Source organism: Sylvia atricapilla, chromosome 6, assembly GCF_009819655.1.
Source record: "Sylvia atricapilla isolate bSylAtr1 chromosome 6, bSylAtr1.pri, whole genome shotgun sequence".
In the NCBI taxonomy this organism is placed as follows: domain Eukaryota; kingdom Metazoa; phylum Chordata; class Aves; order Passeriformes; family Sylviidae; genus Sylvia; species Sylvia atricapilla.
This window is the reverse complement of record NC_089145.1, coordinates 14,964,854-14,992,240: the sequence shown is the minus strand read 5'-3', so window position 1 is coordinate 14,992,240 and position 27,387 is coordinate 14,964,854. Positions and strand designations below refer to the sequence as shown.

The following is a 27,387-nucleotide window of genomic DNA, read 5'->3' as shown; positions in this document are numbered from 1 at the left end:
AGCTGGAGAGTAGAAGAGCAGGGTGCCATCTCTCATCCCTCTCTCCCAATGCCATGGAGCCAGCTGGGGTGCAACTACTCCTGTTGAGGGGGAGGATGAGTCTCCAGTGGGGTTGAGGAAGGCTTTATGGCAGCTCCTGGGATGGGAGGCCAGTGCTCCCTCCAGGCAAAGGCTTGGGGTGCCTGCAAGGAGGTCCTTGTTGCTGCAGGTGCTGCACTGAGAGCACCGGGGTTGGGCTGCTGCATGCAGTGGAGTTGTTCTTGTTCCTTAAGAAGCTGGTCCTCCACAGTGTTTTAACCAGCAATCTGGAATCATCAGCAATCGCTTCCTTCATCCTTCCAGGACAAACTGGCAAATCCTTCCCACGCCATGTTGCTTTGCCAGGCCACCAGCTGTCTTCTCAGTCCTCACACATTGCCTCCTGGATTCTGTTTTTTTCAGGAAGGAGAGGAACTCAGCTCCCTTTTTACGCAGTCTTTGCAACTCAGAGGATCTTACAAGGAAAGGCAGGACTGCTAAAAGCCATCTGGTCTCTTCTCTCCCAGAAGCATCAGTGATCTCTGACAGGCACATTGTGGTGTTCTTCACACACAGAGAGCCCCAATTTCCTACTGTCTTGGTCCATCTCAGGTGCACAAGACACATGGGGAAGCAGCAGCCTCTTACCCCACACCACACTTGAAGTGCAGTGTTTTGACACAGTATTTTTAATTTGATGGCTCTCTCTGTAGGATGGGAGCATGTGCAAGCACGCCTGTATTTGGTTGTGTTTGGCAGTGGGGGAAACACACACTATTGTATTCTCATTTGAGATTGAGTAGACATTCTCTGTTACACTTTTCAGAAATTGCCTCAGTGGAAAAGCAGACCAGGTCTGTGCTCTTTCTGTCCATACTTTCCTGACTGCTCATGTTGACATCACTATCAGTCCACACAGGAGATTTTTCACGTGCCCCACATCGTTGCTGAGGTGTGCAGTGAAACCACTGCATTTTGGCTGATGTCACTGGGCTGTTCCCCACAGTGAATATCTGAAGTCAGGCAAAAGGGATGAGGAATCCAATCAGATTATTTTTATGGTTACAGTCTTGTCTGAACAAATGTTTTCTTGCTGTCTTAATGGTTAGCCTGGCTTCAGTGATACAAATATTTACCAGTTTATAATTAACAGCTGAAACTGCAGCCTACATAGTCACATTATTTAAAGATGAAAGTAAGGGGGATAAAAAGGTTAACATTTAAAGATTAAATTACTACAATGGCTTTGAATAGGATTCTGCTCATGTTTATACCCAGTGCTGGCAAAACCAGGGAGAGCTACTGACTTGGACTGGTGGTGACTGGGAACAGGGTTTGGGCTATTACATGCAGTGCAAGTGTATTGATGTGTTTTTTGCATTAACCCTCCCTCCAGGTTTGTTCATGATTATGTTTTCCATCATCTCTATGGATTTCTTTGGCTTGGAAGCAGTGGAGTCTGGATATCTGATGTCATATTTTGGTGTCCTTCAAATGGTAAGTGAAGTGCAAGTCTCCCTCTCCATCAGATGAGCTTGCCACACTGCTACCTAATTCCCTACCTTCTGGACACGTGCTCTTCCAAATCCAGGTGCATTATTGACAGTTAAATCCTAGCCCTGCCATGCACCATTTAGCTTCAAAAGGAGAAGTGAGTCCAAATTTATTCTGTTCCTTAGAATGGGAAGAAATTGAAGCAAATTGAAAGCTTTCTTGCCCTTGTCCCTCTTTGTGGATCTTAAAGATGTAGAGGTAAAATTTCCTAGGACTGATATGTTTTGTAAGAAAACTTACATCGAAGCTAAAGTGCCTTGGCTGAGGTTTTTCCTGGTGCAGGTTAGATGATTTACATTTATGTAGTAGCACCTGGTACACTCAGGAAAGCAGACAATCTTACTGGTGTTTTCACTGAAGATCCCTTCAGTGTAGAAGAACTTGTTTCTGCTGCATGGAAACAAGCATAGCAATCTTGTGATTCCCAAAAAAGAAAAAAAACAAACAACAACAAACAAAGCACAGAAAGGTGGGTGATGGAACATGGTTAGGAGACTACCAAAATGGGTAAAAGGGAAAAGTCAGCTGAATGAGGCAGTAACAGGGTCAAAAATGGGCAGTGTTGTCTTACAGCAGAGTGTTCCTTTTGGAGGAAGAGGCTTAATGATTTTGCAGAAAGAGTAGCAGATGTTTATTACCAAGCCCCAAGGTAGGAATGCAAGTTGAGCAATATCCTGAAGGAGAGTGGTCTTGTTACTAAATCCTCTTCATTTCCTGGGCATTGCCACAGAGTTCCTGTGGGATCTGGAGGAGCTTCTCATTTAGGGAATGGCAGCTTAAGTTGCTTCCTTTGTGATTTGGATTTGGCATGGTGTTGCCAGACACTTGAGCCCTGGTCTGATCTCACCAAATCTGGGCATCTTGGCAGAGCAGCTGGCAGGCATGGCTGTACATCAGCAGCTGGATTCTGCAGAGCAAACTGGCTGCAGCTGAGGTGATGGTGCCTTTGCCATGTTCCTCCTGCGAGGGTGGCTTTGGACTAGTTGTCTCTTGGTCCTGTGAACATCTCCCAGCCAGCTGACTGCAGCCTCTTTGGAACGAAGACCAGTTTGCTGGTCCACAGTGTGGGAACAGTGTGAAAAGTGGGGTGATCAGCAGCTGCTTTCCAAAGAAAGCTTCTGACCCAAACTCCACTGCTTTCAGAGGTTTTCCCTATCCTAGCCTTGTATGCCGCCTCCTAGACCAGGATCTGCAGGAATCACTCAGGGTTTAGAGAAGCCAAGTGACTGTCCCATATCTTCTTCCCCATCTGAATGCAGAAGGACTCTCCACAGCTGGGCCTTTAACTTAAGACATACCAGTTAAACCCCTGTGACATACTCAGAAATAAAATCTGGAGTTGCAGCATGGCTGTGGTGTGCTTGTTTAGAGTTGGGTAACGTGGGCAGCAATGGCTCTTGTAAGGAGTGGCTTTGTGTTGCTAGATGGGGCCTGGACACTGCTGTTAGGTCCAGGATATCTGTCTTGAGGACACTGCTGTTATGTCTGGAATATCTGGCTGCTTTCCCTGCTATTGTTCCCCAGGTTAGTTTGGTTGAAACTGCTGTAGATAAGGTTACCTCCTCTGCCATGCTGGGGCACCCCACACAGAGACACAGCCCTGGAAGATATGGGAATTACAGCATCCATTCTGCTTCCTAATGGATGATCAGATGTCAGGGCTAACCAGGGGCCTGACCCTTCCCAGAGTCACAGAGTTTCATCCCACAGAGGCCAATCATGCCTACTGCCACAATCCAACCCAGCAGGGCCCTGCAGGCTCAGGTGCAGCATCTACTTTGCTGGGAAGCCTTTGCCTTGGGACATTGACACAGAAACTGGCTTTTATCAGCCAGGCAGTTTTCTTTCATACAGCAATGCAGTTTCTATCCATACTGCTAAGCCTATTCTACAGTGCATGGCTCTGGACATCAGAAATATAGTAGTGAATTTGTCATAGGGTACAAATTTTCTTCATGTTGGTGCATTGAGGTTCACTGTCAGAACACCAAAATGGAAAGAGGAAAAAACACTCTATTTTTAAAAAAAATCCCAGGATACCTGATTCTTGGTGACAGCGAAGCCATCTCCCCTGAGAGCATGCAAAGCACTGCTTTTTGCTTTGTCACTTCTTCTTTCCACTTTATCAGTGGCAGTTCCAAACTCTGCTCTGGTTTATTTAGGACAAGCTCCTCAACTGGACCAAATTAAACTCTCACTCCCTGGCTTTAAAATTATTTTAAAACATTAGGATTCATGTCTTTACTTTCAGGTATCTGTCTAGAACCACCCAAAGATAACTCTTGCAGATGGTGTCTGGGTTAATGTTTTATGGCTGCTTTCTGTTTGGGTTGCTCTAGCAGGCAGGGAATAGCAGCGTGCTGGCTCTGTCCTGCTGAGCCCCAGAGCTGCTTGTGTTGCCTGAGCTGGCATTTCACATGCATTTGTTTCTGCTGCACAGTGAATTGATACTGCTGAGATACAAATGCAGATTAGGGTGCAAGTGAATTCCACCAATCTGGATAGGTGAACGATGATTAATATCTGCTGACTGGCTTCCCCACTTCACTGAGTAAATGATAGCTTTATTCATAAGGAATATAATATAATTTTCAGTGAGTTTAATCAACCAGATACTCAGCTTTGATTTTTTTAATTCTTCAGTTTGCCCTTCTGTAAATCATTGTGAGGGGATTTTCCATTCCTCTTGGACTTGTCCTGAGCCCTCCTGTTAGAGGAAACCTGTCCTCCATGTTTGCATCTCTTCCTGGACTTGAAAAAGATATAGTTTAAGGACTTCTGTAGCTGGAAGGGAAAGAAATTAAGGGGGAAAACATTTCTTTGTCTTATTGTAGTTTCTATATTTTAAATTAATATTCTCAAAACTTACATATTCCTCTTACAGAAGGCATTGTTGCCGCTCCCTTTCCCAGCCTGATCAGCAATCCCAGGATGACTCAAATAGTGATGGTGTCTTCCTGCCTTCCTCTCCCACCCCAAGGATATTATGCTCCAATTGCTTAATCTAGTTTTTCAGCTTCCCAACCTCATTTGACCTGCTGTGGTGAGAAGTGGCCAATGCACTGTAAGAATCTGTTTCTCCTCATTCCTCTCATTGAAGCCAGCTGCAGAAGTACCTAGAGAGGAGATTTTGGGAGGCTTTGAGTCAGCTCACCTAATTTTAAGTAGGCAACTGAAGTTCTTTGTCATTGCTATCTTTGCATGAGGGAATCAGCACAGAAACACAGACCCTGCAGGAGGTGAGGTGTTTGCCCTCTTTGCAGATGGAGGACGTTAGTTTATACACACCACTAATTCAGGCATCACCTGAGGGATCCCATGCAGAGCTCCTCAGCCTCACTTCAGCCTGTGGTGAGCATCACCTAATAGCAGGGGATACAGCAGAGAAAGTGTGGGGCAGGGGGAAGTGCAGTGAGGGTGGGAAGGGGGCTCATGTCTGGGTCAGGACACAGCCAGGCAAGATCAGAAAAGGGGCTGTGGGAAGGCAGTGAGACTGCATTGAGACAATGAACTTTCTGATGAGGAAACAGAGTTGTAGCTTAGAAAATGAAATATGACCGAGGCTGGAATGGACTGATGGAGAAATGAAAATAGCACGTGGGGGTAATTCAAACAATCCAGGTCTCTGCAGTGCTTCTTGAAGCACCCTGAAAGTGTGGGGCTGTCTGATGAGCTGGGGCTGTGCCAGGTGAAGAGAAGTTGTGTGGGAGATAACAAAATGAGGAGAGGAAGGCAGACAGCAGGAGAGCTGCCTCTGCACCAGGCAGCTGCACTGCACAGATTTCCTTGCTCATCATGTGTTTGAAGCATCTTTATCTGATCACCCGTAGATCTCCAGGCAAGAGTTATGACAGCCCATCAGGGACACAAGCCCTCTGTCCTCCAGGGCTGAGCTCCCAGTGTCCTCTCATCTGAGAAGCCATGTGAATGAAATTTCCCTCATAGTCAATGCCTGGCAGTGTGGAATGCCATTCAATCTCCCTCCAGAGAATATTAATTTCATAATGGTTTAAAATAATTTAATTTTGAGTAATGGGCAGAAATGAGCCTAGACTCTTTTTTGGGGTTGGGTTTTTTTTTGAGTTTGCAAGTGTGATAGCATGGAGACCTTCCAGGTGTAGTATGCGGCTTGGAAAATGCTGCTGGAGGATTAGGCAAGGGAAATATCTGGAGTCCGTGACTTGATATCTCAAGTCACATCTGATGCTTAGATTTCAAACCACGGGAGGGGGTGGGGGAAACTTTCCTTTAAGAACTTTTTCTCAAAAAAAAAAAAAAAAAGAAAAAAACCCAAAGCAAAATGCACCAAACAAAACTCTGGGTGGGACAAAGGGGTAGATATTTATAACCCTGAGGATCAAGAAATCATAAGACATCTGCTCTATTTACTGCATTTAAATTTGTATTGTTATACAAACTCCACCTCTAGCTGTGCAGCTTCTGGAGGGACAAGTTGGTACGGAGTGATCCTGAAAAGATGAGAGAGATTCCTGGAGGAGAGATTTACATTGTGTATCATCTTATCACCAGTCTGTCCCTCTCGCTTTTTTTTTTCCCTGCACAGCAAAAGAGATGATTAAAGAGCCGGGGATTTAATTACAGCCAGGTATGCCTAGGGGGAAAACCCACTTTGTGAAAGAACCTTGCAACAACAAACAGAAAGTTCTCCAGTTTCCTCGCTTTGAAGGATTTATATCTGTGGAGAGGGGTGGGTTGGAGGGGGAAAGAAGGCGATTAGGCTGGAGTTTGCAAAACACGCCATCCTCTTCCCCCTGTTGGGCAAAGTGCTGCCTTCAGCAGTTTGGTCCTCACCGTCAGCCCTCCCTCCAGTCCCACCGCCCTCCTGCTCCTGCACAAGACCTGAACTACCCAAGCCATTTCGGGCATCGCTGTGTCAGTAAAGCAGCCCCCTCTGCCCCAAGCCAGGGCTCTGCACCGCGCTCAGCCCGTGCAGAACAGCCCCGGCAGCGGCTGGCGCTGACCCCCCGGTCTGCCCCAGCGGGTCCCTGCCCCAGCGGGTCCCTGCCCAGCCGGCACAGGCTCCCCGCCTGGGAACTGCCAGCCAGCACCATTTCAAAGGCCAGATACGGGTGCAGGGCGTGGGAGGCTGCCTCTGATGTGAATCATGTTATCTGTGCCAGCGATGGGGCCCTGCATCTTCTCTGCGAGGCTGTACCAGCTTATCTGGCCTGCTGTGTCTGCCTCTCCGACCTTCTCACAGCTTTTCATTTCCAAGCTGTCGGGTGAAAGGGAACCGATTTTGTTGCTGGGCTCTGTCAGGCCTTCAATCGGTGCTGATGGAAGAATCTTCAGCAGCAGTCCCACGTCCTTTGAGCACAGAGGACCAGCTGAGCACCTGCATAACTCCTCTGACCTCCACAGGTGAGGTCAGCTCCTTGCAGGTGCCAGTCAGCTCAGCAGCAGCTCCGTGCAGCAAGGCTGGTACTTCAGAGGTCTTCCAAAACCTGGCACCTTGAACTTTCAAATACTTCCTTTCCCTCCTGCAAGGGGTCCCTGCAATTTGTTCGAGGTTGACAGTCATATTGGCCTTTCTGAGCAAATGGGAGCAGCTGTTTTCCCAGAAACCAAATACAGTGATAGAGGCAAGAGAATATTGCTCCATGTGATTTGCTGGACTAGTGTAACAAATCCCCAGCTTGGTGAATCCAGAAAGTGATGAACAGAGATTTGGCTGTTCTTATGCATTTATTGGGAGACTTATTTGCCTTTAAAGAAGGAGTGGGGGGAGGAAAAAAAGATGAGTTGGTTTTTCCTGTGACATATGTACACAGCCACAGGCAGTGCCTGTTATTTCACTTGCAAACAATTTCCTCTCTCTTTTGTTTATTGATGGCAGAAGGCATTCCAGCCAGGTACACTGGCTCTTCCCCGACTTCAAAGGAGGTCAGGTTACAAAGGCAAGCACCATCCAGGCAAAATGAAATGCAGGAGGGTAAGGCCCATCACAGTCGATCTTCAAGGGGAGTTTATGTGCAAGGAAACAGCCCAGAACACACCAGTAAGAATAAGAGTAAGGATAAACTCCATTTATCAGCTACCAGAGCTTGTCCATGGCCAAGTAACCTGGGATATCCCCGCTACCTCCTGGTAAACCAGCAGCACATGTCCAAAATCTGACATGGGAGAGTGCACATGAACCACCTTTCACCTTCCCAGATGTGCCTGTGCAGGTGGGTGCTGCTCATGCCAGTCCAGGAGCTCTGCGCTCAGGGAGAATTGCAGACTGGAAATAATGGGTTTTCAGGTCTAAATTCAGACTGGAAAGTGAGGTCAGAGTTACTGGTGACTGGAAATACTGTCTAGCGCCTAAATCAAGGCTCTGTGTCCAAAATCAGGATGATGTGATGATCTCAGGCCTTGCCTGCCTGAGACTAATGGCTGGATCAGCTGTGCCTGTGCTGGGGAGCAAGGCAGGCAGCCCAGATAGCCCATGGGGGGACTGCCATCTGTGCATCCTAAGGATTGCTGCCCAGCCCCAAGGGGAAAGCAGGTGACTTGGGCTCATTCTTGCCCTTGGAAATAGTCCCCTTGCCAAGCTGGTTGATTCAGCAGTGATGTTTTACCTTGTGCTTTTATTGCCACAGCCCAAGTGGTGGGAAAGCCCACGGGGAATGGCAGCATTGGCATGAGGGCCATCCCTCTGCTCTGCTGACACTGAGGACAGCTCATTCTGCATATCTCCAGTCCTGCCTGCTCAGAGCCTGTCTCTGCTGCAGTGGTGCTTGCTGCCTTCACGCAGGATGCAGTGATGGCAACGTTTTTGGGAACGCCACTCCCATGGCCATCAGACCAGGGACGTTGCTGATGATGTACCCTAATGACTCAAGGAAGGGCAGGGACTGGGCTGTGCCTGCACGGTGAATCCCAATAAAATATGCCATTCAAGTCTGGGCAAATTGGGAAACGTTTCCTTTCCTCCAGTGGCTCAGCAGAGCCGAACTGAGGTTTGGGTGATGCCACCCTTGAGTCAATCCATGCCCTGTGACAAGGCTCAGCCCTCATCCCATGTGACTCAGCACAGCCCCAGCTGTAGGAGGGACTGGGAAGTTGCAAAAAGTTAATGACAATTCTCCCTTTTTGGAGCACTCAGCTTAATGGAGCGTCACTCAGTGGCTTCCCCACCCACCCCTGGAGTAGGAGCTGCTGGAGCAGCTCCTCCAGCCTCCTCCTCTCATGGCAGGGCTTTTGGTCAGGATGACTCAGGTCACCCTAGGCATTGTCCAAGCCTCGTGCCACAGCAGGTCCACCAGTGTCCCAGAGGCCTTGCCAGGTGACATGACCCAGGAAGGACACGCCGAGCCTGTGCCAGTGTCACACAGCAGCTGGGCACACGTGAGCCACACTCTCAAGCCCTGGCCAAAGGCATGGACAATGACAAAAAGGAGGCAGGAGCCAGAACGTCTTCTTGGTGTCATGTGCCCTCATGTCAAAAATCCTTTGTGCTCTGAAGCAAAGTGAAGGGTTGAGTTTTGATAGTTTTCCATTCAGTTGTATGCTGTTGGATATATATTAATTTTGTAGCTATTGTTCTTTATGTCAACTTCGTTTTCACTCTATTGCTATTTGCCTTTTTTTTTTTTTTTTCACAGAGTGGTTATTATAGATTAACATTTCATTTCTGTTTAATAACTTATTTTCTCATTTATTTTGCACTCATTTCCTTTTAGCTGACTTCAGGTTTCTGCCTGGGTACTAACACAAGAAGGCTGAGTGTAGTGTAGTGTCATTCCTGGTCCAAGCAGTTTTCTCCAGGATGGATTGCCACAGAAACAAAGCCCACCAAAGACACCCAACAAAGCATTTTGAGCAAGAGCTCTTCTGTCAAGTCAGAGGGATTTTCATTTGGATCAAACAAACCCTTTCAAGGCAGGGAAAACTCAGTAGTTTCCTAGCTGTCTCTTACCTGTCTTGCAGTCAGTCAGACTTTTTTTACAATGATCTCTTACAGCCTCTCTCCTCTCGTGTCCACTTGTGCCAGGATCACCTGAAGTATGGGAGATGCTGAACAGATAAATAAAAGAGGGAATCTTTGCTCTGCAAAGTGCTGGAAAAGGCACATAAATTCTGGGATTTTAATATTTTGCTCTTCCTTCCCCCTCCCTTCCAGTTTTTGTTTAAAATCTGTAGAACCAGTTCTCCATCCTTTACATCTGTGTGTCCTGCTGAGACTGGATATTAGCATCTCCGTCATACTTGTTTCCTGCCTAAAAATTATGAACCACCCAATTTGTATATTTATAGTTTAAAGTAATGGCAAGAGAAGGTACAGGCATTTTCCTGCTCTGCTTACAAGTGTATAGTTTTTCTCTGAGGAGGACTTGCCAAGAATGAAGACCGTAGTATTAACTGTATTTCACAAACACACCGCAAGTTGTATCTGCAAGCGTTTTGAGAAAGTTTCAGTCACTGCTGCTGAGTAGGCAGTGATGGTGAACTCAGGCATACACCCTGAGTAAAACGTCCAGCTGATAGGATGGATCTCTCCCTAGAAGGCAAAACACTTGAAATAATGGATCATGCCTTCCAGTCATTTACTGTGGCAGTGAGGTCCTTTTTAGTCAAAGAAACCCCAATGAAAGAACCTGTTTGCTTGAAGAAAGTAGCAATTCTCTTCTGAGTTTGTTTAAATTATTATATTACATCAGGCTTAATGGTGCTTATGTGTTTCTTTGCCAGGTTGTCCAGGGTTTGGTGGTTGGGAAGCTCTCTAATCACTGCACAGAGATGACCCTGCTCAGACTCAGCGTCTTCGTCTTTGCCGGCGTGGGCCTAGGCATGGTAAGGCAGGTGGGAAATCACCCACAGTGTCTTCAATAGCGTCACACAAGGTCTGTGACACCTGGCTGCGAGCTCTGCCCCTGGAAATGCCACCTCTGGCTCTCTTGGGTGGTCTTCAGGGCAGGGAGAGCCAGCTCTCCTGGGCCTCTGCGCAAACAGAGCCGCGCTCAACGTCAGCATTGCGCCAAACCATGATAAAGAGCCGTGTGAGTAATAGTTATGGGGATTAAAAAATATATTAATCTTGCACAGAAACTCGCTAAGTCCCTCCTGAGTCACCAGATTTGCACGGAAATCCTGGCCTGGTCTTGTCAGCGACTGCACTTCCTGGACTACCCAGAAAGTAAATGAAGATTACGGTGGGGAAAAATCATTGCAGTTGTTTATTGCAGTGAGACAGTAGAGGTTGTGCACTCTCCTTCTGGGGCTTTATTTTTGTCTAATCCCCCAACATGAAAGTATTTGGGGAAGGAGGTAATTTTGTACAACAATGGCACTAATTTCATCCCTCCATTTTGGGATAAGTGATGTTAGCTGTTGCTGGTTGTGTCCACATGGGTGATGGTTGATGCCAATGTCAAACAGTAACTGGAAAACTGAGTGGATGTAGGTAGCTCTGCTGGGAACTGTGTTTGCTCAGATGAGCCATGTTTAGGGCACTGACAGCTCTGCCCAGGCCATGGGGATGGAGGAAAGGTGCTCACAGTCCCCGTCAGTGCAGTGGACCCAAAGGACAATTGGGCTGCATCAGCCTTTCAGCATTCCCTGCAGGATTTGGCCTTGAGCCTTGCTGCCAGGACACTGCTGCAGGGAGGATGAGTGCCATTCCCACAGCTGTGGGGAGGTCAGGGCCAAGTCCTGGAGGGTGCTGAGGTTTGTGGTTCCCAGCTACACGGATGAGATGAGGCACCTACACACCTTAGCTAATCTGAGGCTAAATCGTGTCTGAGATGAGGCTGCGAAGGGAGGATGGGTGCACACCAAGGGATGGCTCTGCAGATGGAGCATGGTTCCTCTCCCTGGGCTTTTTGAGGCTCCTGGGGATTCTGTCAGGTGTAGAATGCTTGGGAAGAGTCTCCTCCAACTGGTGTCATGCTCTTTTGGCTGAAATCAATTATGGCCCCTTAACACGGGACATCTGCACAGAGCTTGATGCTCCTGAGCATGGCCTGGGAAGGACTTTGAAGGTCTCACCACTGGTTTTTGGTCATGGGTGGGAGCAGTTAGGCCCATCCGGAGAGATGAGCATCCCCAGCCGGGTGCAGGGCAGGCGCTGCTGGGACTGAATCCTTGTGCTAAAGCCCGGTCCCATGGGAATCAGGCAGAGCAGCAACATGAATTATATGACTTTTGTGCACTGAGGTGTCACTGACCTCCAGGGAAGGCTGGAGTCAGGTGGAGGCAGCAGAGAAAGCCGCAATGGCAGTGGAGGGGCACACGGGGCAGCACAATGTCCCAGTGCAGGAAGGCTCACACTGGCTCCACAGGGAGGAGGGTGAGGAGCCAGGAAGGGAAATCATCTTAAAGCCCGTAATTATGCCAAGCCCAGAGGGCTGTGGACATCCTGACAGCACGGGCCTGGGGACAAGGGTCAGCAGTGACTTCCCATGAGAACTATTCATAGGCAAATGCAGCTGTGATCGTCTTTGCCGGGATGTCTTGTTACAAAGCACTCTGTCCAAGTGGCTGCCAAGAAAACATCCGCTTTGGGGTGGCTTTCTGTCTCCGTGGGGATAAGTGCTGTCACAGCAGCAGCCCCAAATGCAGAAGTTATTGGGTGAAGCTTTTAATCCTTCCCAGCTGCTGATGGAGGAGCGTCCCACCTGCTGTGCCTGTGCAGCATGTGGCCTCCAAAGGCAGCAGTTCCCCTCCCCGAAGGACAGAAATGAGGAGAAAGGCTAGCTGCTAATAAAAGACACTCCAGAACCCATCCTGACATCGCAGGGAGGGGAGGTGAGCTGAAGCCTTTCTGGAAGGCTGGCACAAGCTGCAGCTGGGAACAGGCTGCGGAATGTTCCTAGCAACAGGCAGCTGGAGAAGAGAAGGGGGTGGGCTGGGAGCTCGGCAATAACACCTGGATAAGGAGAGGATAACCAGTGTCTGATCTGCAGATGTGAGCTGGGAGAGCGTAGGCAGGGCTGTAGGAGGGCTTGGCAGTTGTGATGGGGAAGTTTTTCCCTTTGTCTGAAGGCATGGCTGTGCCTCATCCTGTCTCTCTGCCTGCATTTCCCAGGCATTTGTTGTTCGAGTTGTCTGCTAAGACTCTTGATTCTGTCTCTCACCTAAAAAATGCTTTCAGATCTGCTCACCTCAAAAAAACTACTCACCACCCAGCAGCTGGATTGGGCTCTGCCTGGCTCAGTACTTCCTCAGCCCCAGGGAAGTGAGGAGCCATTTCCCCTTGTTTTATAGGAGACAGAGGTATGCCTCTGCTCTTTTCTGCTCACATGCTCCAGCCCATGAGGGAGGCTGTACAAAGCAGGAGGGATTAAAACTGATTTTTTCTATGGGCTCCGCAATGTTGTCCTGCAATGACATTTGCCCTAGCAAGGAATTACTCTCCTGCCTTTTGTTTATGTACTAAATACCTGTTTCTCTGTCTTTGTTCTCTGGTTCCCTAATCAGAAGTGCCTAGATCTTAACCAAAATGTAGGCAAAGAGCCCCTTTGAGGAGAAAAACCTGGCTGTGTGTAACTCTAGAGGGGAACTAGGAATAAACCTCAACATTTCCAAGTCATTAGTGAGCAATGTCTCTGGGCTCCTCCATCTTCTGTAGCCGAGAGGCAGGGACCGGATCTTAGGACACAGAACTCCAGAGAATGAAACTTCTGGCTAAACCAGTGACAGAAATATTCTTCAGCCACAATAACACACCTTGAGACATGGGTTAGGCCAGAAGACTTGGAATAAAGGGGGAATTTCCTTTTCATGCCCCAGAGAAATCCATTCATTTGACCAGCAGGGCTTGTGAATGAGCTGGGAGCTGCTCCAGCCCTACAGCTTAGGGAGCCTCACCGCTTTTGTTTCAGCATTAAACAGCTGGAGGGATGTCTCCGCTAAGAATATGTGCAATAACAAAATCATTACTCTCCCTAATTATGCTCGCTAATGTGCACTCATGGCCAGAAAACCTATTCCAGATTATTGAATTTGGTGAATTTATTAGCAGGGAAGCAGCAGAACAGGATTAGGAATCCCAAAGGTACGGTGTTACATAATGCACCGTGCTCATTTATTTTGACAGGCTCGGTTTAGTTTTAATTATTTATGATAATGAACCAAAAAGCCTTCTCTAGGCTGTTTTGTATAAGTAATGGAAGCTTCCTGAAGTACACCACATACATCTGCTGTTCAACATTTCCTCGGGAGTTGGACAGAAGACAGAAGACAGGGGGAAGGGTGCAGGGACGTCACTAATTCCCAGATGCTAAAAATACCCACAGCAGTGCCGGGGAAACGTGCTGCCAGATTGTAGGGTATCGTTTGCTCTGCATGCTTGGAATAATTCACTGCAGACAAATGGCAGGCTGTGAAAGACCCCACAACGGCCAAAGCCGCACCACCACGTATCATTTGTGGCTCCCACCATTTCCCTAAGCTAAGGGTTTGGCTTGTGATTTTCTTCCAGGCCGTTTCTTGCCACAAAGGCACCGTTTGTGCTGTCTAATGATGTATGGTCTGTCGTGTCCTGTCCCTTAGGCCCTGATGAGGACCGTGTGGCACTACTGCATCGTTGCAGTGCCGCTGGTGTTTGCCTTCAGCACGCTGGCCACCATCACCGACAGCATCCTCACCAAGGCTGTGCCCTCCTCCGACACTGGTAAGACTCAGCAGAGAAGGTCAAACTGGTATTTTCTCAGTTTTGAGTCCATTGGGCACTTCCCAGCTCCCACCACAGCTATGGAGCACTGGGGCATCAGGAGCACTGGGTGAACACCCGGATCTGGCCGGGCACACACAGTGGGTACTGGTGGGGCTAATACAGCATGGACTTGAGCAACCTTGAGCAAGCATTCCACAGCCCAGTGCTCTCAGTCCTGTGCTGCCTGCTGGTATCTACAGTGCTGGGCACAGAAAGGTAAGGCTTCCTCAAACTCTCTTTACCATGGAAAGCCAAAGTATGTTAAAAAAAAAAAAAAAAAAAAACAAAAAAAAAAAAAAAAAAAAAAAAAAAAAACCAAAAAAAAAAAAAAACCCCACTGCTCTTCCACTATGACAGTGTCAGAGAGAGCTGTTTCTTCACACCTTTTAACTTAGGAGGGGATTCTGGATTAGTCTTTGCAAACATGCTTTGCCTGATGCAGTAATTGCCCCCTCTGTTTTGGCCTTGTTTCAGTCAGAGTTCCTGTATTTCTCTGTGCAAGACAGCAGTGGTAGACACTTAAATCTTTATACCTGGGGCTTTAATTCTGTTGCTGAAGGAAATATGCCTACATTACTGTCATGGGAGCTAGGCTGAGTTTGTGGGGTGATGGAGCTGGCTTAACCCAGTTTGATGTCTTTTGCTCAAGCCCTTTCAGGGTTTTCTCCCAGAGCAGGTACCCAGGAGTGTCTGCGCTTTAGCTGAGGCTTTCTGGGATGCCAGTCTGCACCCTTCACCTTCCCCAGCAGCTGTCAGAGCAGATACCTCTGCGCAGACCCTACCAAGAATGAGAGCTGTAGTCTGCACAATCCATTAGTGAAGTTTATACAGATTTTTTGAGATGCTTCTGGGTGAAGAGCTTTTGTGAAAATCACTTCAGTAGTTTATTTCTAGAGCTGACCCACTACATCTCCTACAAATGCTGGGAGCCTGTGATTTTGTGGTTTTCAAGTGGGATGTTTCCACATGCGAGGACCATTTATCCCCAGACTTCACCTCCCTGGGAAAAGTCTCAGCCTCTCTGCTCAGCCAGGAAGAAAATTTGCTGCTTCATGACTTGGAGCAATGTTCTTGTGAGGGAGAGCCAGGGGGAAGGGCACCAAGCGGCTTTGGGACATAAAACCAAGCTGGAATTCATTCAGACTCTTCTCAAAGGGGTTTTGTGAGGAAAACCAGAGCAGTGCTTAGCTTTTGGAGCCCGGAGGCAAGCTTTGGTCAGAGAGGAAAATGGGTTTAGTTGCCTCACCCTGCTCCCTGCTTGCAGATGTTGTTAGGCCAGCCTGTGCCTTGGTGGAATGGATGGTCTCCCCGTGGTGGAGCAGGACTGCAGGGCAGGATGGAGGCAGTCTGCAGAGCTGTGCAGATACTCGGGAGCAGGTTGCAGGTCATCAGGGGATGCCATGGACGGCTGAGGGCTTTCCCCTGCCTGTCCATCCTGGGCTAATGTCAATGCCAAGTGCTACTACAAATGCAGAGTTACAGCTGGCTGAAAGCTGGGCATGCCACAGAGGGACGCTCTGGCACTGGCGGAAAACCTTGTGTCTGCCACTCCTTCCTGGCCCTCACCTTTCAAACTTTTCCCTTGCAACATTTCTGGGGGAAGAGGTACTAATGGTCCTGCACTTGTTTTGGATGTAGCGGGCAGGGGTCGGGGCGAAGGCAGGAATGCCTGACCCGGCAGAGCCGGCAGGCTGCCTTTCCACAGCAGCTGCAGCAGTGACGGCGTGGGTGTCCCGCCGAGAAATGCAGCCATTGAAATGCCTGCCATCCATCCCTGGCCGTGGGTGGCACCCCGCAAAGGCTGCTCCACCCCTACAGCAGCCTGGAGGCTGCTCCTTCCTCTGCGAAGCCCAGACCAGCTCCGCGAAGAGAGGTTTTTTGGTGGAACATTAGAATCCCTCACTAGGAGTGTAGAAATCGGTTTTTTTCGGAAAAGCTTTGCTGTCGCTGTGTTGAAAACTTTAGCACTTACTTGCAACAACTTTTATCTAATGCAAGGAAATCGCACATGGAGTATCTCTCTTTGGAGGCACCACTTTTGAGCCTTGCTGCTGTATTTTCCTGATGTTTTTGGTCAGCTTCCAGCCTGCAGAATCCATAGTGGTTTTTCTTTGGGTCAGGAAAAGGCTGGAGTTTGGGCTGAGCCCAGGTGTCCATCTCAGCACGGGGCTGGGATAGATGAGGCATTGCAGGAGTGTAGTCTGTCCGCCCTGGCTACACACTGAGTCACCCATCCTTGCATTTTACATAAGGCTCTCAGACAGGGAGCAGTGGGAGGAGCACGGCACCATCCCTTGCACCCATCAGCCTGCTTTAGATCCGATCCCAAGGTCACTTCCTTCCAAGGCTGATGAGTTTGGCTCTTGCTCTTTGCTCGCTCTCAAAGCTCAGGCTTTGCGCAGAAGCAAAGGTAGCAGAAATGATTTAATTAGTTTCCCTTTGACTTTTTTTTTCCCCTTCTCTTCATCTTCAAAGGCAGGAAGAGAAAATTCAGCCCCACACGCACGTGCTGCTCAGCTGGACGCATGAGCTGGTGGGAGGGCAGCCCTGAGCCCAGGGGGATTTGCATTCACACAAGCACTCCTTGTCAACCCTGGTCCTTCCCCAAGAATGGAGGTCTTGTTCGTGCACAGATCCCCCCCAGTTCCTGAGGGAGGGAGGCAGGAAGCCCAGCAGAGCCTCTGTGCGTAACGGGCCCATGTGTCCTGATTTCATTGTGCATCAGGACCTGGGGAGGAGAGTTTGCAGCCAGGCAGGGCTCGGGGCATTGGATCCCCCCGCTTTGCTTGAGCTTTGCGGGTTCAAAGGCAGCCGCTGGCGACAGTGACCTAATGGTTAAACCCGATTGCCCCATGGGCGTGTGGCTGATCTGGGCCAACCCCATCATCTGAGCGAGGCAACAGGATGTGAGCTGGAAAGGAGTCGCCCGTCTTGGAGCGCCGCCAGCACCCAGCCCTGAAACCTGCGGGAGCAGAGGAGATCTGGGATGGGAGGGGAGGATGGGCTCCCAGGCGGCACAGGTCATTCCAGGTATGGGAAAAAGGAACGGAGAACAAGCTGGAAAGAGAGAGAAAAGAGCAGCGAAGGTGTAGAAGGCGGGATAGCTATGACAAAGAAGGTGAGCGTGTGCATTGGCAGAACTGCGCGAAGCAATGCAGGACATTTTCTGCTGATGCGGTGACTTGTCCCAGTTAAAGGTCTTGCCTTAAATGAGATCTATCACATGTGCAGCTTTGCCACATTGCTACGGCCACGCCGCAGAGCGGAGATTTACAATGTCCCAAAGCCTGAGGGCGTCTGACACGAGGGATCTAATTTAAGCCCATTAAACAGAAATTATCTTTCTCAGCAACATGTTGGAGAAGTGCAGAGGGAGAGCCCGGTCTTTTAAGATGATGGATTTCTGTTCCAAAAAAAAAAAAAAAAAAGAAAGAGAAAAAAAGTGCCTCCTCAATCTTAAGAGCCAGTTTGGCAATTGCACGTAGTAATTAGTTTAATTCAAATACCTGGAGGGGAAAAAATAATTGCAAAACCTGCCCAGAGAGTTTGGTGGTTGTGGGATGGTTCCCATTGGCAAAGGGTCAAGGCAAGGTTCCACCCATCGCCTTTGTGTTCCCATGTGTGGGAGGAGCACTCGGCAGCGCTTCCCGGGAGATTTCCCTCTCCGCATGGTTACACCCTTGGCTTGGGCTCATTGCACAAGTATTTTAAGCACGCTGATAAAAGCCGGGCAGTCGCTGCCCGGCATTACACGAACACCTGGCTGCCTCTTCTCTCTGGGAGCTGGGGATCATCTCCCCGTGGCTGCCCACGTTAAATATTGTGCTCTTGCTCCACTTCTTACATACAGGACAGCATTCTCCTCATCCTTCCCGGGTGTGCGGTGACAACACCTCAGCATGTGTCTTAGTGGAAAATTGATGCCAGCAGCCCAAATAATCATATAATTGCAAAGATCATTTCAGAGCTGGGCACCAGTTTAGTGAATATGATGCCAACTTGCTGTTCCTCCCAGTGTTGGGAGCTGATGATTTGCTGGCTGGCCAGGTATTTTCTGCTCCTCTGAACATGACAGCTGTCCTAAACAAAGACTGCAGGACAAAAGAGCATAGCTGGGTGTGTGTGGGACAGCCTTGTGTCCCAGGGGATGTCCTGGCCATCTGTCTGCACGTGGAAAAAAAACCTCGCCTTTGCCAAACTGGAGGTGCTTCCCCATCCGCTGGGTTCCTGTTAAGGATGCAAATGTGAGGGCTGCTGGAGGGGGAACCGGCCCAGCCGGGCGGAGGGCTCGCATATCCATCCAAATGGAAATATCCGCTCTTTCTGCAAAGGGGGGTGGGGGAGTATCTCAAGGGGGTTCTGTCTTCTTTATCTGTGGTTTTATCTATTTATTCTTAAAGACCTCGTTAGGCCTACCCCTTTCAGTCCTGCTAGAGAGCCGTTTCTCTGTTTCAGACTAGAGCATAAATGGCAGTAGTATCTTGGGTGGAGCAGGGCCCACTCAGGTAATTAGGAGATTGGCAGAATCTGTGTGATTCGCTAGGAAGGCTCAAAGATGACTGTAGAAATTCTCTCTCCATCCCTAATCCCATGCAGTAGTTACCAGCCCTGCTAGGTGTGATATTCAGCAGCACCTTCTGGTGCCAAAGGCATCCCTGTACCCTGGTGACGGCAGTGCTGAGCACCCACCTTGCCTTTTAGGCAGTGCTGTGATTGCCCAGACCACTCAGGGAAGAGCTGAGCTGGCTCATGGTGGTGGAAGCTGGTCACCGTGCCTGCAGGAGTCTCTAACCAGAAAAAAGCCTAATTGGACCACTATAAATTAATGCAAGAAACTATTTGCAGCGATTTGCTACTACTGCAGGAGAGCAGCATCAGGGATGAAGGGGATCTTGTGTGCTCTTCTCTGCTTTTCCATGCTGGGACTTGCTCTCACTCCGTATGTCTCTGCCATCTCTCCTAGGTGCCATGCTTGGGATTTGCGCCTCAGTGCAGCCCTTGACCCGGACAGTGGGTCCAACTATTGGTGGAGTTTTATACAAACAATTTGGAGTCTCCTCCTTCGGCTATTTACAGCTAATGGTCAATTTAGGTTTGTTTGTTTACCTCTGGAAGAATAAAATCCCACTGGAAGAGATGAAAAGCCAATAAAACAGTCACAAGAAAGTAACGCTCTTATTTTTTCCACAGAAATCAGTTCTTGAGTTTTATTTTTGATTCCGTAAACCTAGAATAAAACAATTTAAACAATCCTTCCATTTTGTCAACATTTATATCTAGAGTAAGGGACAGATCAGTTTGCAAAGGTCTTGGAGCCACGCTGGAGCAACTGGGGGCTATGGGAGCTATCGGGTTCCTCCTATTTCCCCCCTACAGCAGTGGCTGTTGTGGCAGACAACAGCCCCCAAGCCTCAGCTGTTGTCAGGCAGCATTCCTGCTTGGATTCACTGAAACTGAAGGGATTAGGAGCCAGCGCCTTTGCTCTGGTTTGGCCTTTTATTTCAGTGCCCTGAAATGGTACCAAGAAAAATGGTGGGTAAAACAAATCTGCCTTTGAATGTTGTTTGGCTGCATTACATGCCTTTCCAGCATTCTTGGCTTAGAGGGGGCACCGAGGCCAAAGGCTTTCAAATGCTGTGGCCAGAGGTTTGGGACATCCACAGCTCAGTCATGTGCAGCCCTGCCTGTGCACGAGCAAGGAGGATGCAAAGTACCCCAATGTACCAGGCTGCAGTGCCAGAGCCTCCCCACCACTTCCAGAATCTGGGCCAAATCTCTTTCCAGGTTTTCCCTCACCCTCTACTGAGTCTCTCTTGCTCTTACTACAGGCTTATGTAATTACATACTTCGCAACTTCCTCTAGTACAAAGTCTCCTGCAAGAATTGCTGATATTGGGAAAGGGAAATTACCTGCTGGAAATGACCAACTTTGGAGCAAGTACTTTGTGTGCTACGCTCACAGTCCTGACTGCCGGAGTTGAGTTGTGTGCTGCAGCATTGCTCTCGAGGAAGCTCAGGTTATTGAGGATTGAGCCTCATAAAAGAAAACTTCAGCACTTTCATCCAAAAAGGCAGCTGATTTTTTCTCCAAGCTTCTTGGTCTGGGTGCTATAGGAAAAGAGCCTGCCTCCATTCTTCAGTTATCCTGGAGAACTTTAACTCTGTCTAGAGACTGCAGAGGTGAAGGAAGAGAGGAGAGCCAGTTCAGCTTGCTTTGCTACAAAGCTGAGGAATCCATGGAGCATTGGCGCTCTTATTCCGAAACCAGGAATCCAGTTTTGTGCCTTAGCACAGCACTAAGGGGGCTGGGGGAGGACGCAGGGCATTCACAAAGAGCAGCATTTTCCCGTGGCAGGGAGCTCCTGTGCCTTCTGCTGCTGCCCTTACCCGATTTTATGGGAAAGAGCTTCTAGAGGAGCGCTTCTGCAAGCTGTGGTAGGCTTTTCTATCTCCACCACTGACCAGAACTGAACCTCAACACACCTCCCCTCCCTGGTAGGGAGACAAGGTCAAACACAAATGGGTTATCTGGGCTTTCTCCACTTCCCACTGCCCAGTCCAGGGCACCAAAAAGCCTTACCCACTCTTTTTAAAGCCACTTCACCACTGCCATATCCACAGATATGCCTCAACAAAAGTTACTGCAGCCCAGAGTACGGTAATAAAAAGTGAACATTTCAAGTAATTTATTTGGAATGGACACATTAATGCAAAAGCAATATTAAGACCATAACTGCTGAAAGACATTCAACAAAATAAATACAAATATAGATACTACAAATAATTTAAACCGTGTATAACACCACCAGTCAGTGTTGAATCTTCCTTGCATCTCATAAATAGAAGATAATAGTTCACAAAGCTGTGCCACTCAAAACACGTGGACGCTCTGCTAGAAGTCCTGTACGAAAGTCTTTGGTTTTTCTTTATGCATCTCAGGCAAAGCTCAGGGCTCTTTGCTCAGCAGCCACAACGGGCTTGGAAGAAACCAAGCTGCTTCCAGCTCTCTTCTTTGCTTTCCTTCATTGGTACCCTGTCCCATTTCAGTCCAAGACACTCGATCTGGTTTATCATCCAGTGGTATGCTCTAAAGGTAGGAAGAGCAAGTGGGTTAGTTAAACAAGCAGCACAGCAAGGCACAAGAGAAAAAAAAAAAAAAAAAACCAAAACGGGGGGCTTTAAAGGGAGAGTAAGCATTGAGCATATATTTTCAGATTTTTTTTTTTTCTGTGAAGAAAGCACTGCCAAGTGCCATTTCTCATTCCCCGCCACCCCCACGCCGTCCTCTGAGGCCGGCTCCCCGCAGAAATTCCCCGCGAGGCGCCGGGAGAGGGGCCGAATCCCGTGCGCTGGCTCGGGCGGGCGCCCGGCGCGGTTTCGGGGCGCGGTTTGGGGAACCCCCGGGGCGGCCGCGGGTCCCTCCGGACAGAAAGGCTGCGGGGAGCCCCGCGCCCGCCCGGCCGCCCCAGGACGGGAGGAAAAGACTTTAAAAAGATCAAGCGGAAAGCCCACGAAGTGCCGGAGCTCACCTGGGTCCGGGCCGGCCGGGCGGGCGGAGGCGGCTCAGGGCGCCCGGGCCAGCCGCCGCTCCTGGGTGCCCGCCGCCTGCTCCATCTCCTGGCGGCTCTTGAAGTCCTGGATGGCCCGCTTGTTCTGGAAGTCGATCAGGGCCATGGTGATGGAGGCGTTCCAGCAGCTCTGGTCCGGACACCGAAAGTCAATCTCCTTGCGGTCTTTGGTGACGATGGTGAAGTAGATGTACTTGCCCGTGCGCTCCACGCAGTCCACCTTGAGGATGGAGCCGAAGCCCAGCTCCTTGCCCTTGGCCCGCTTGTGCCCGTCGGGGAAGAGACTGAGGCTGTCCTTGGTCAGCACCACCAGCTTCTTCTTCCACAGCTGGAAAAGGCTGTCGCTCCGCTTCTCCAGCTCGCCCTCGCGGATCACCTCGGCTTGCATCTTCATCCTCGCTCCCCGGCGGCGGCTCCGGCTCTCGCTCCTGCTCCGACTGCTGCTCGGGCGGCGATGACCGAGCCGCGCCGCGATGGGAACAATTTATTGCAATGAATCAGCGCCGGGCGCCTTCCGGTGCCTCCCCCGGGGAGCCCGGCCCGCCGCCCCCTGCCGCCCCGCCTCCCGCCCGGCCCCCGGGCCGCGCTCCCGCCCGGCCGCGGGCGTGGGGCCCACGGGGGACCCCGGACACGGGGGGCCGAGGCTGCCCCGGTGCGCCGGGGGCGGGGAGGGGGTGCCTCCCTCACGGGCCGCCTCCCCGAGGGGCTCGAGTCTGCTGCCGCCGTGTGAGGGGCGCCCAGGGCTGTGTGCCCGCTGTCCGCCCCGCGGTAAGGATGGGGACACCGTGATCGGAGACGGCCCCCCCGAGCACTCCCTGCCACTTCTCACATCCCCAATGGGGTACAGGATGCTCCCAACACTCTGTTCCTAGGGGCCTGGATCTGGGCATCTTCACAGCATTGGGTCTGCCCTGGTGTCACCTCTATCTGGGGCACAGGGGGCTGAGCCAAGGCTGTGGTAGGTTTCTGCTGTCTCCCATGGACATCTGGTCTGAGTCCAGCCCCTGGTCACCCCAAGAAACTCAGCCAGGGCCTGACGAAGCCCACCAGCTTCATTTGAGGCCCTGCATCCCGCCAGCTTTAGGCCACTCACTGGGTTTATCCCATTTTCCCCTCCCAGCCCGTTCCCTCCTCCAGGGAAGGCACCGCAGTTACAGCCTGGGCAGTGCCCAGCACCATGGGGAAGTCAGGAAAGGCTGTGGCAGCTGGAGGTGATATTTAAGAGGCACGTGTGAGCCTGCAGTCCCTTCCTCTTGGACACCTTTCCTTTTGTCATTCCTCCACGATAGTTGACACGGGGCTGATCCAGCTTCCCAGCCATCGATGCTGCAGCCAAGGGCAGGGCTGTGCTTAATGAAGTTGTTCACGCTGTGTCCCCAGCAGTGTTTGCTCAGGTATGTACCACGGGCAGCATCACCCTTTGGACTTTGAGCCCTGTTCTCCTCCATTGAAGCCTTCCATGAATGGCCGGCGCCTCTAGAGGTGTTTGCAAGCCAAACCCCAGAGGTGAGCTTACAAAGCAAGGCCTGGCCCCTTTGAAGAGGTTGGCAGCGTTCCCAGGGCTGCCGGCAGGGTCAGAAGCCCATTTCCCGGGAACAAATCAGAGCTAGAGCCAAACCCATTTCCGCTGCAAATCACTCATCTGCCGGAGTATAGGGCCACGCTTTGATAATTCACTGCAGCATGCACATCTGTGGGGAGGGTCCGAAAAAAAGGTGGGGGCTGTGTGATGCTCCCGGGGTTAGTAAATGAGCCAGGAATGGTTTTGACTGAACTTTTCAGGAAGGGATGGGTTGAGAATTGCTCTGGGAAGACCACGGTGGCCGTGACCGCTTGAGGGGTAGGGCAGAGGCTGCAGAACATACGTGGAGCTGTGGCCTGGCATGTGAAGAGCTCTCAGGCTTCTCCCTGAGAGCCAACACTGTATCTCGCTTTTCAGTGTGATTTATTTTGTTCCAGCAAGGGTAACAGCCCAGACTGATTTACAATAAGCCTGCACTTCTACATTTTCAGGGCAGATGCTGCTCTGCTCTGCAAAACCACTTTCTGACCAAAAGGCCCCATAAGAATAAAGAAGCTGAAGCCAACCAGGAGCAGAGCTGGATATTAAGCAGGAATCATTAGGACATTTTCAATCTGGCCCCAAAATGAAACAGGGAATGGTCTTTGTGCACAGGAAATGGGACACCACTTCAAAAAGAGAAAAAAACAAGAAACAGGCAGCAAGTCAGGAGCATGCAAGGAACATCTGGAGGAAGGTTCCTGGTGTGGAAAGGCTGCAGGACTTGGCATGTTTGTGCACACCTTGCTTCAAAAGTTCCATTAAAAGAACCTGAATTTCCTTTTAAATGAAACTTGTATCAGTAGATGCAGGGTCAGCAGACCACTTTGGTCTCTGTCTTTCTGCATTTGCTTTCATCTGGGTGATTTTTCTTGTGCATTTATCCATCATTTTGAAATATGCAAAGCCTCCCCCAGCTGTCACCTCAGTAACTTGCCTTAATGCTGGCCAAATTAGAAAACTGCTGGGGGGAAAAAAAAGAAAAAAAAAATTAAAAATTGCTTGCAGTGGAAAAAAAGTAGGTTCTTGCTGAACAAGGACCCTAATTTTGAACATATGTCCAGTGTAAGAAGGCTCCACTTTTTTTTCCTAAGATGGGTTAGTTAAGTGAATAAAAGAATAAAAAGGAAGTCCAGTACATTAAAGTACCATAGGGTCTCTGCCATTCTGATTATGCAGAAATTCTGTAAAGTAAGTTTTAAAATTAAATTACATTTACTGAGACAGAAAGCAAAGGCGACTGTAGTGAATCCAAAATGTGCAGCATGAGCAATCTCCTACAGAAACATTTCTCAGGGAAGAATGGAGAGCTGCAAGGAGCTCAGAGCAATCTGGTCCAGGAAACGTGGCAATTACTTACAAGTAAGTACCACAGCCCTAATCTTAGTGCATACCTTGATAGCTGGTCACTGCTGATACAAGTATATAGCCTTAGTTTTGCCTGAGGAAAGAAAAAATTTTTATATTGCCCTATTTTTTTTTAATAATAATAAGAGTTAATAACTTAGGTGAAGAACTGATAGCAGGGCACTGGTTTCATCTCAGCACCGGGGGAGAGGGGTAAGAGATGTGATCCAGCCCTGCATTGTACCCTGGTACCAAAGCTTGGGACAAGTGTCTCAGGGTGGTGTGAGTATGTGTGGGCAGTGGATGGCTTGGATAATTAAGGGCCATGACCAAGTTGCAGCTAATGGGAGCTTTGGATGATTGCAGCTCAGGTGCTGCTGCTGTCTCCATCCAAGATGGGCCTGGCAGCTGGGAGGAACCTGTCACTCCCTTTAGTTTGGGTTCAGTTGTTAAGCTGTGTTACCAGTGAGAGAAAGAGAAGGGATATTTTTTTCTTGCAACCCAGCATACCACCGTGGCTGTGCCTGGACAGTGTGTGAGCTCCCAAACACAACTACCACGGCCCCCTTTAATATAAAGTCATCAGACACTGACCCTTCCTTGCCCACTAAATCTCCAGGAATCTCAAAATTTAGGAATTTGTCTCTGTTCCTAGAAAGAGGGAGAAGATAACACAGTGAGGAGTGTGAACCATAAGAAGGTGATGGGAAGTGGGCTGACATTCATTCACAGGAGCTTTGTCCCACATGGCCATCTCCCTCTTCCCAGGCATGCTGGCACCACCTTCTGCTTTGCCCCAAAGCAATTTCCAGTCTGCTAGGGGCATTTTTAAAAGTCTAAACGGCCATTTGGCATGGAAGAGTGGCTTCATCCCCCTGCCAGGAGAAGGGAACAGCTGAGGAGGGGTTCTTGTACACGTGCGAGTGTGTGTTGCGTATAGGGATTTTTTATGGGTGTGGGATGGGATTGCCCACACTCAGCCGCGATTGATGAGCGGGTGGTGCCAGCTCCTGCAGGCTGCATCGATGGCTCTGCCATGACACACGTCTCTGAAGTGAGTGCCCGCTCCAGAGGAGGGATTTGATCATCGTTTCCGGGGGTGAGGCGTCATGTACCCTGCTGCTGGCAACATCGGGTTGCCTTAGCTACGTGAGTCATGGTAACAAAGCACAGCAGCCATGCAGGCACTGCCAGGAGCAGCTCATGCTTTAAGGTCAAGGATGAGGATGGATAGGGATCACACTGAGGAAAAATGCCCAAAAAATGGGGGTTTTCACAATTTAACTCCACAGGATGCTCTCCCCATGTGCCCATCAGTAGGACTTGCTGCCCTTTTTGTGGGATTTAGCCATGCATTTATCCCACCAAGGTTTCCAGCTGGCCCCAACATTGCATCCCTCTCCCAAAAGATGCAGAAGCTCCTGCTGCAGCTATTAGCCATTGCAGGGTACTGGCATTTCTGCAGCTGTCTTGAGTTTATTCCCATTGTCCCTCTGTAATCCTGGAGCCGTGCATCTCCTCTCTCAGGGGTCTGTCCCCGGAGAAAGACCCCGAATTTTGCCAGCATTAATACAGGCTTCTCAGCAGCAGAGGGAAGTGGAGACTGAAGGCTGTGAAATTGCTTTTATTATAATGATTTCAACATGACATCTGTAGGGGAAAAAGCTGGTTTACAGGACTGACATTGTAATCCTGGCAGCTGAAGTCGATTAGTAACATAGAAACACATGGTCTTGCATTGTAAATTGCTGTCCTCCATGTTTGTATTAGGGCGTAGCTCTATCCACAGGAACTTTTAGCTGGAGCTCAGTATAGTGACCACTGGGTCTCCTAGGAAACTTGAACTCAAAAAATCCTAAATAGCTGTAAACTAAAAGTGTGGGTTGTTACTGGGGAAAGTCTGCGATGAGTAGAGCTTTTTTCATGTTTTTACCATTTTATTTCATTTTTTCACATCTTTGTACTCCTTAAAATGTTTGGACGGGGTTTTTTGGTTTTTTTTCCTAGACTGTTCCAGAGTATCCCTGGGGAAGTTTTTGGCTATAATTTCTTATTGTTCTCTTCCTTCAGAAATGTCCTGGGACAAGTCGGTGCCATTGGGTCCCTCCAAACTCCACTGGTGAGCTGGTGGGTGTCAGTCCCTCTGTGGGCAGGACCTCCTGGAGGGGCATGAAGCTCATTAGGACCAGCTGCCCACCATGAGATGTCCTGGGAGGGGGCTCAGTTCTCCCTTGGGGGCGTTCAGGTGTTTCCATGAACACAGAGGGAGCTCGGGCACGCCGCTCCAAGATGGCCAAGCTCCGGTGAAGAAGCTCTTCTTTTAGGGGCATTCACTTGGAAAGGTCTCAGCCAGGGGGATGAAGGCCACCAAGGCTGTTTGTTAGGTGATTCCAGTAAATGATACGCAGCAAGGCTGCAGCTTTTGGGTTAATTTAAACAAGGGCATCAGAGGAAGCGTCTTTGCTCAATCTGTGAGATCCCTTTTTTTGTACCCTACGCAAGCTATGGATTAATCAGCAAGAGCACGTAGCCCAGCTTGCTCAATTTACTAATATTTATCTGACTAAGACTCTTTTTTCCTGAGCCCCTTGGAACGTCTCATCCCACTGAGTCAGTGTGTTACCATTACATGTTGTAAACTGCTGCAGACAGTCATGGAGCAGTTGTGAGGGGCTGGG

General features: G+C 49.5%; 2 protein-coding genes across 2 annotated transcripts in view; one reads left to right on the top strand and one right to left on the bottom strand.

Moving 5' to 3' along the window:
* The window catches only part of SLC22A18 (solute carrier family 22 member 18), a 61,259-nt gene extending 41,856 nt beyond the window's left edge, over positions 1-19,403 (top strand). Inside the window, exons 7-10 of the mRNA XM_066320879.1 lie at positions 1,415-1,515; positions 10,270-10,371; positions 14,071-14,191; positions 19,197-19,403. Of these exons, the coding sequence (XP_066176976.1) occupies positions 1,415-1,515; positions 10,270-10,371; positions 14,071-14,191; positions 19,197-19,384 (512 nt within the window). The 3' untranslated portion in view covers positions 19,385-19,403. The remainder of the gene's footprint in view (positions 1-1,414; positions 1,516-10,269; positions 10,372-14,070; positions 14,192-19,196) is intronic.
* Positions 19,404-20,895: 1,492 nt separating this feature from the next.
* PHLDA2 (pleckstrin homology like domain family A member 2) lies at positions 20,896-22,289 on the bottom strand. Its single transcript, XM_066322253.1, has 2 exons — positions 21,763-22,289; positions 20,896-21,320 (listed from the first exon to the last, which is right to left on the bottom strand). The coding sequence occupies exon 1, from the start codon at positions 22,193-22,195 to the stop codon at positions 21,797-21,799; it is 399 nt and encodes a 132-aa protein (XP_066178350.1). The 5' UTR covers positions 22,196-22,289; the 3' UTR covers positions 20,896-21,320; positions 21,763-21,796.
* Between the last annotated feature and the right edge of the window lie 5,098 nt (positions 22,290-27,387).

Excerpts from the sequence above, each read along its gene's own strand:
- PHLDA2 (XM_066322253.1), bottom strand. The coding sequence starts at position 22,195 with ATGAAGATGCAAGCCGAGGTGATCCGCGAGGGCGAGCTGGAGAAGCGG.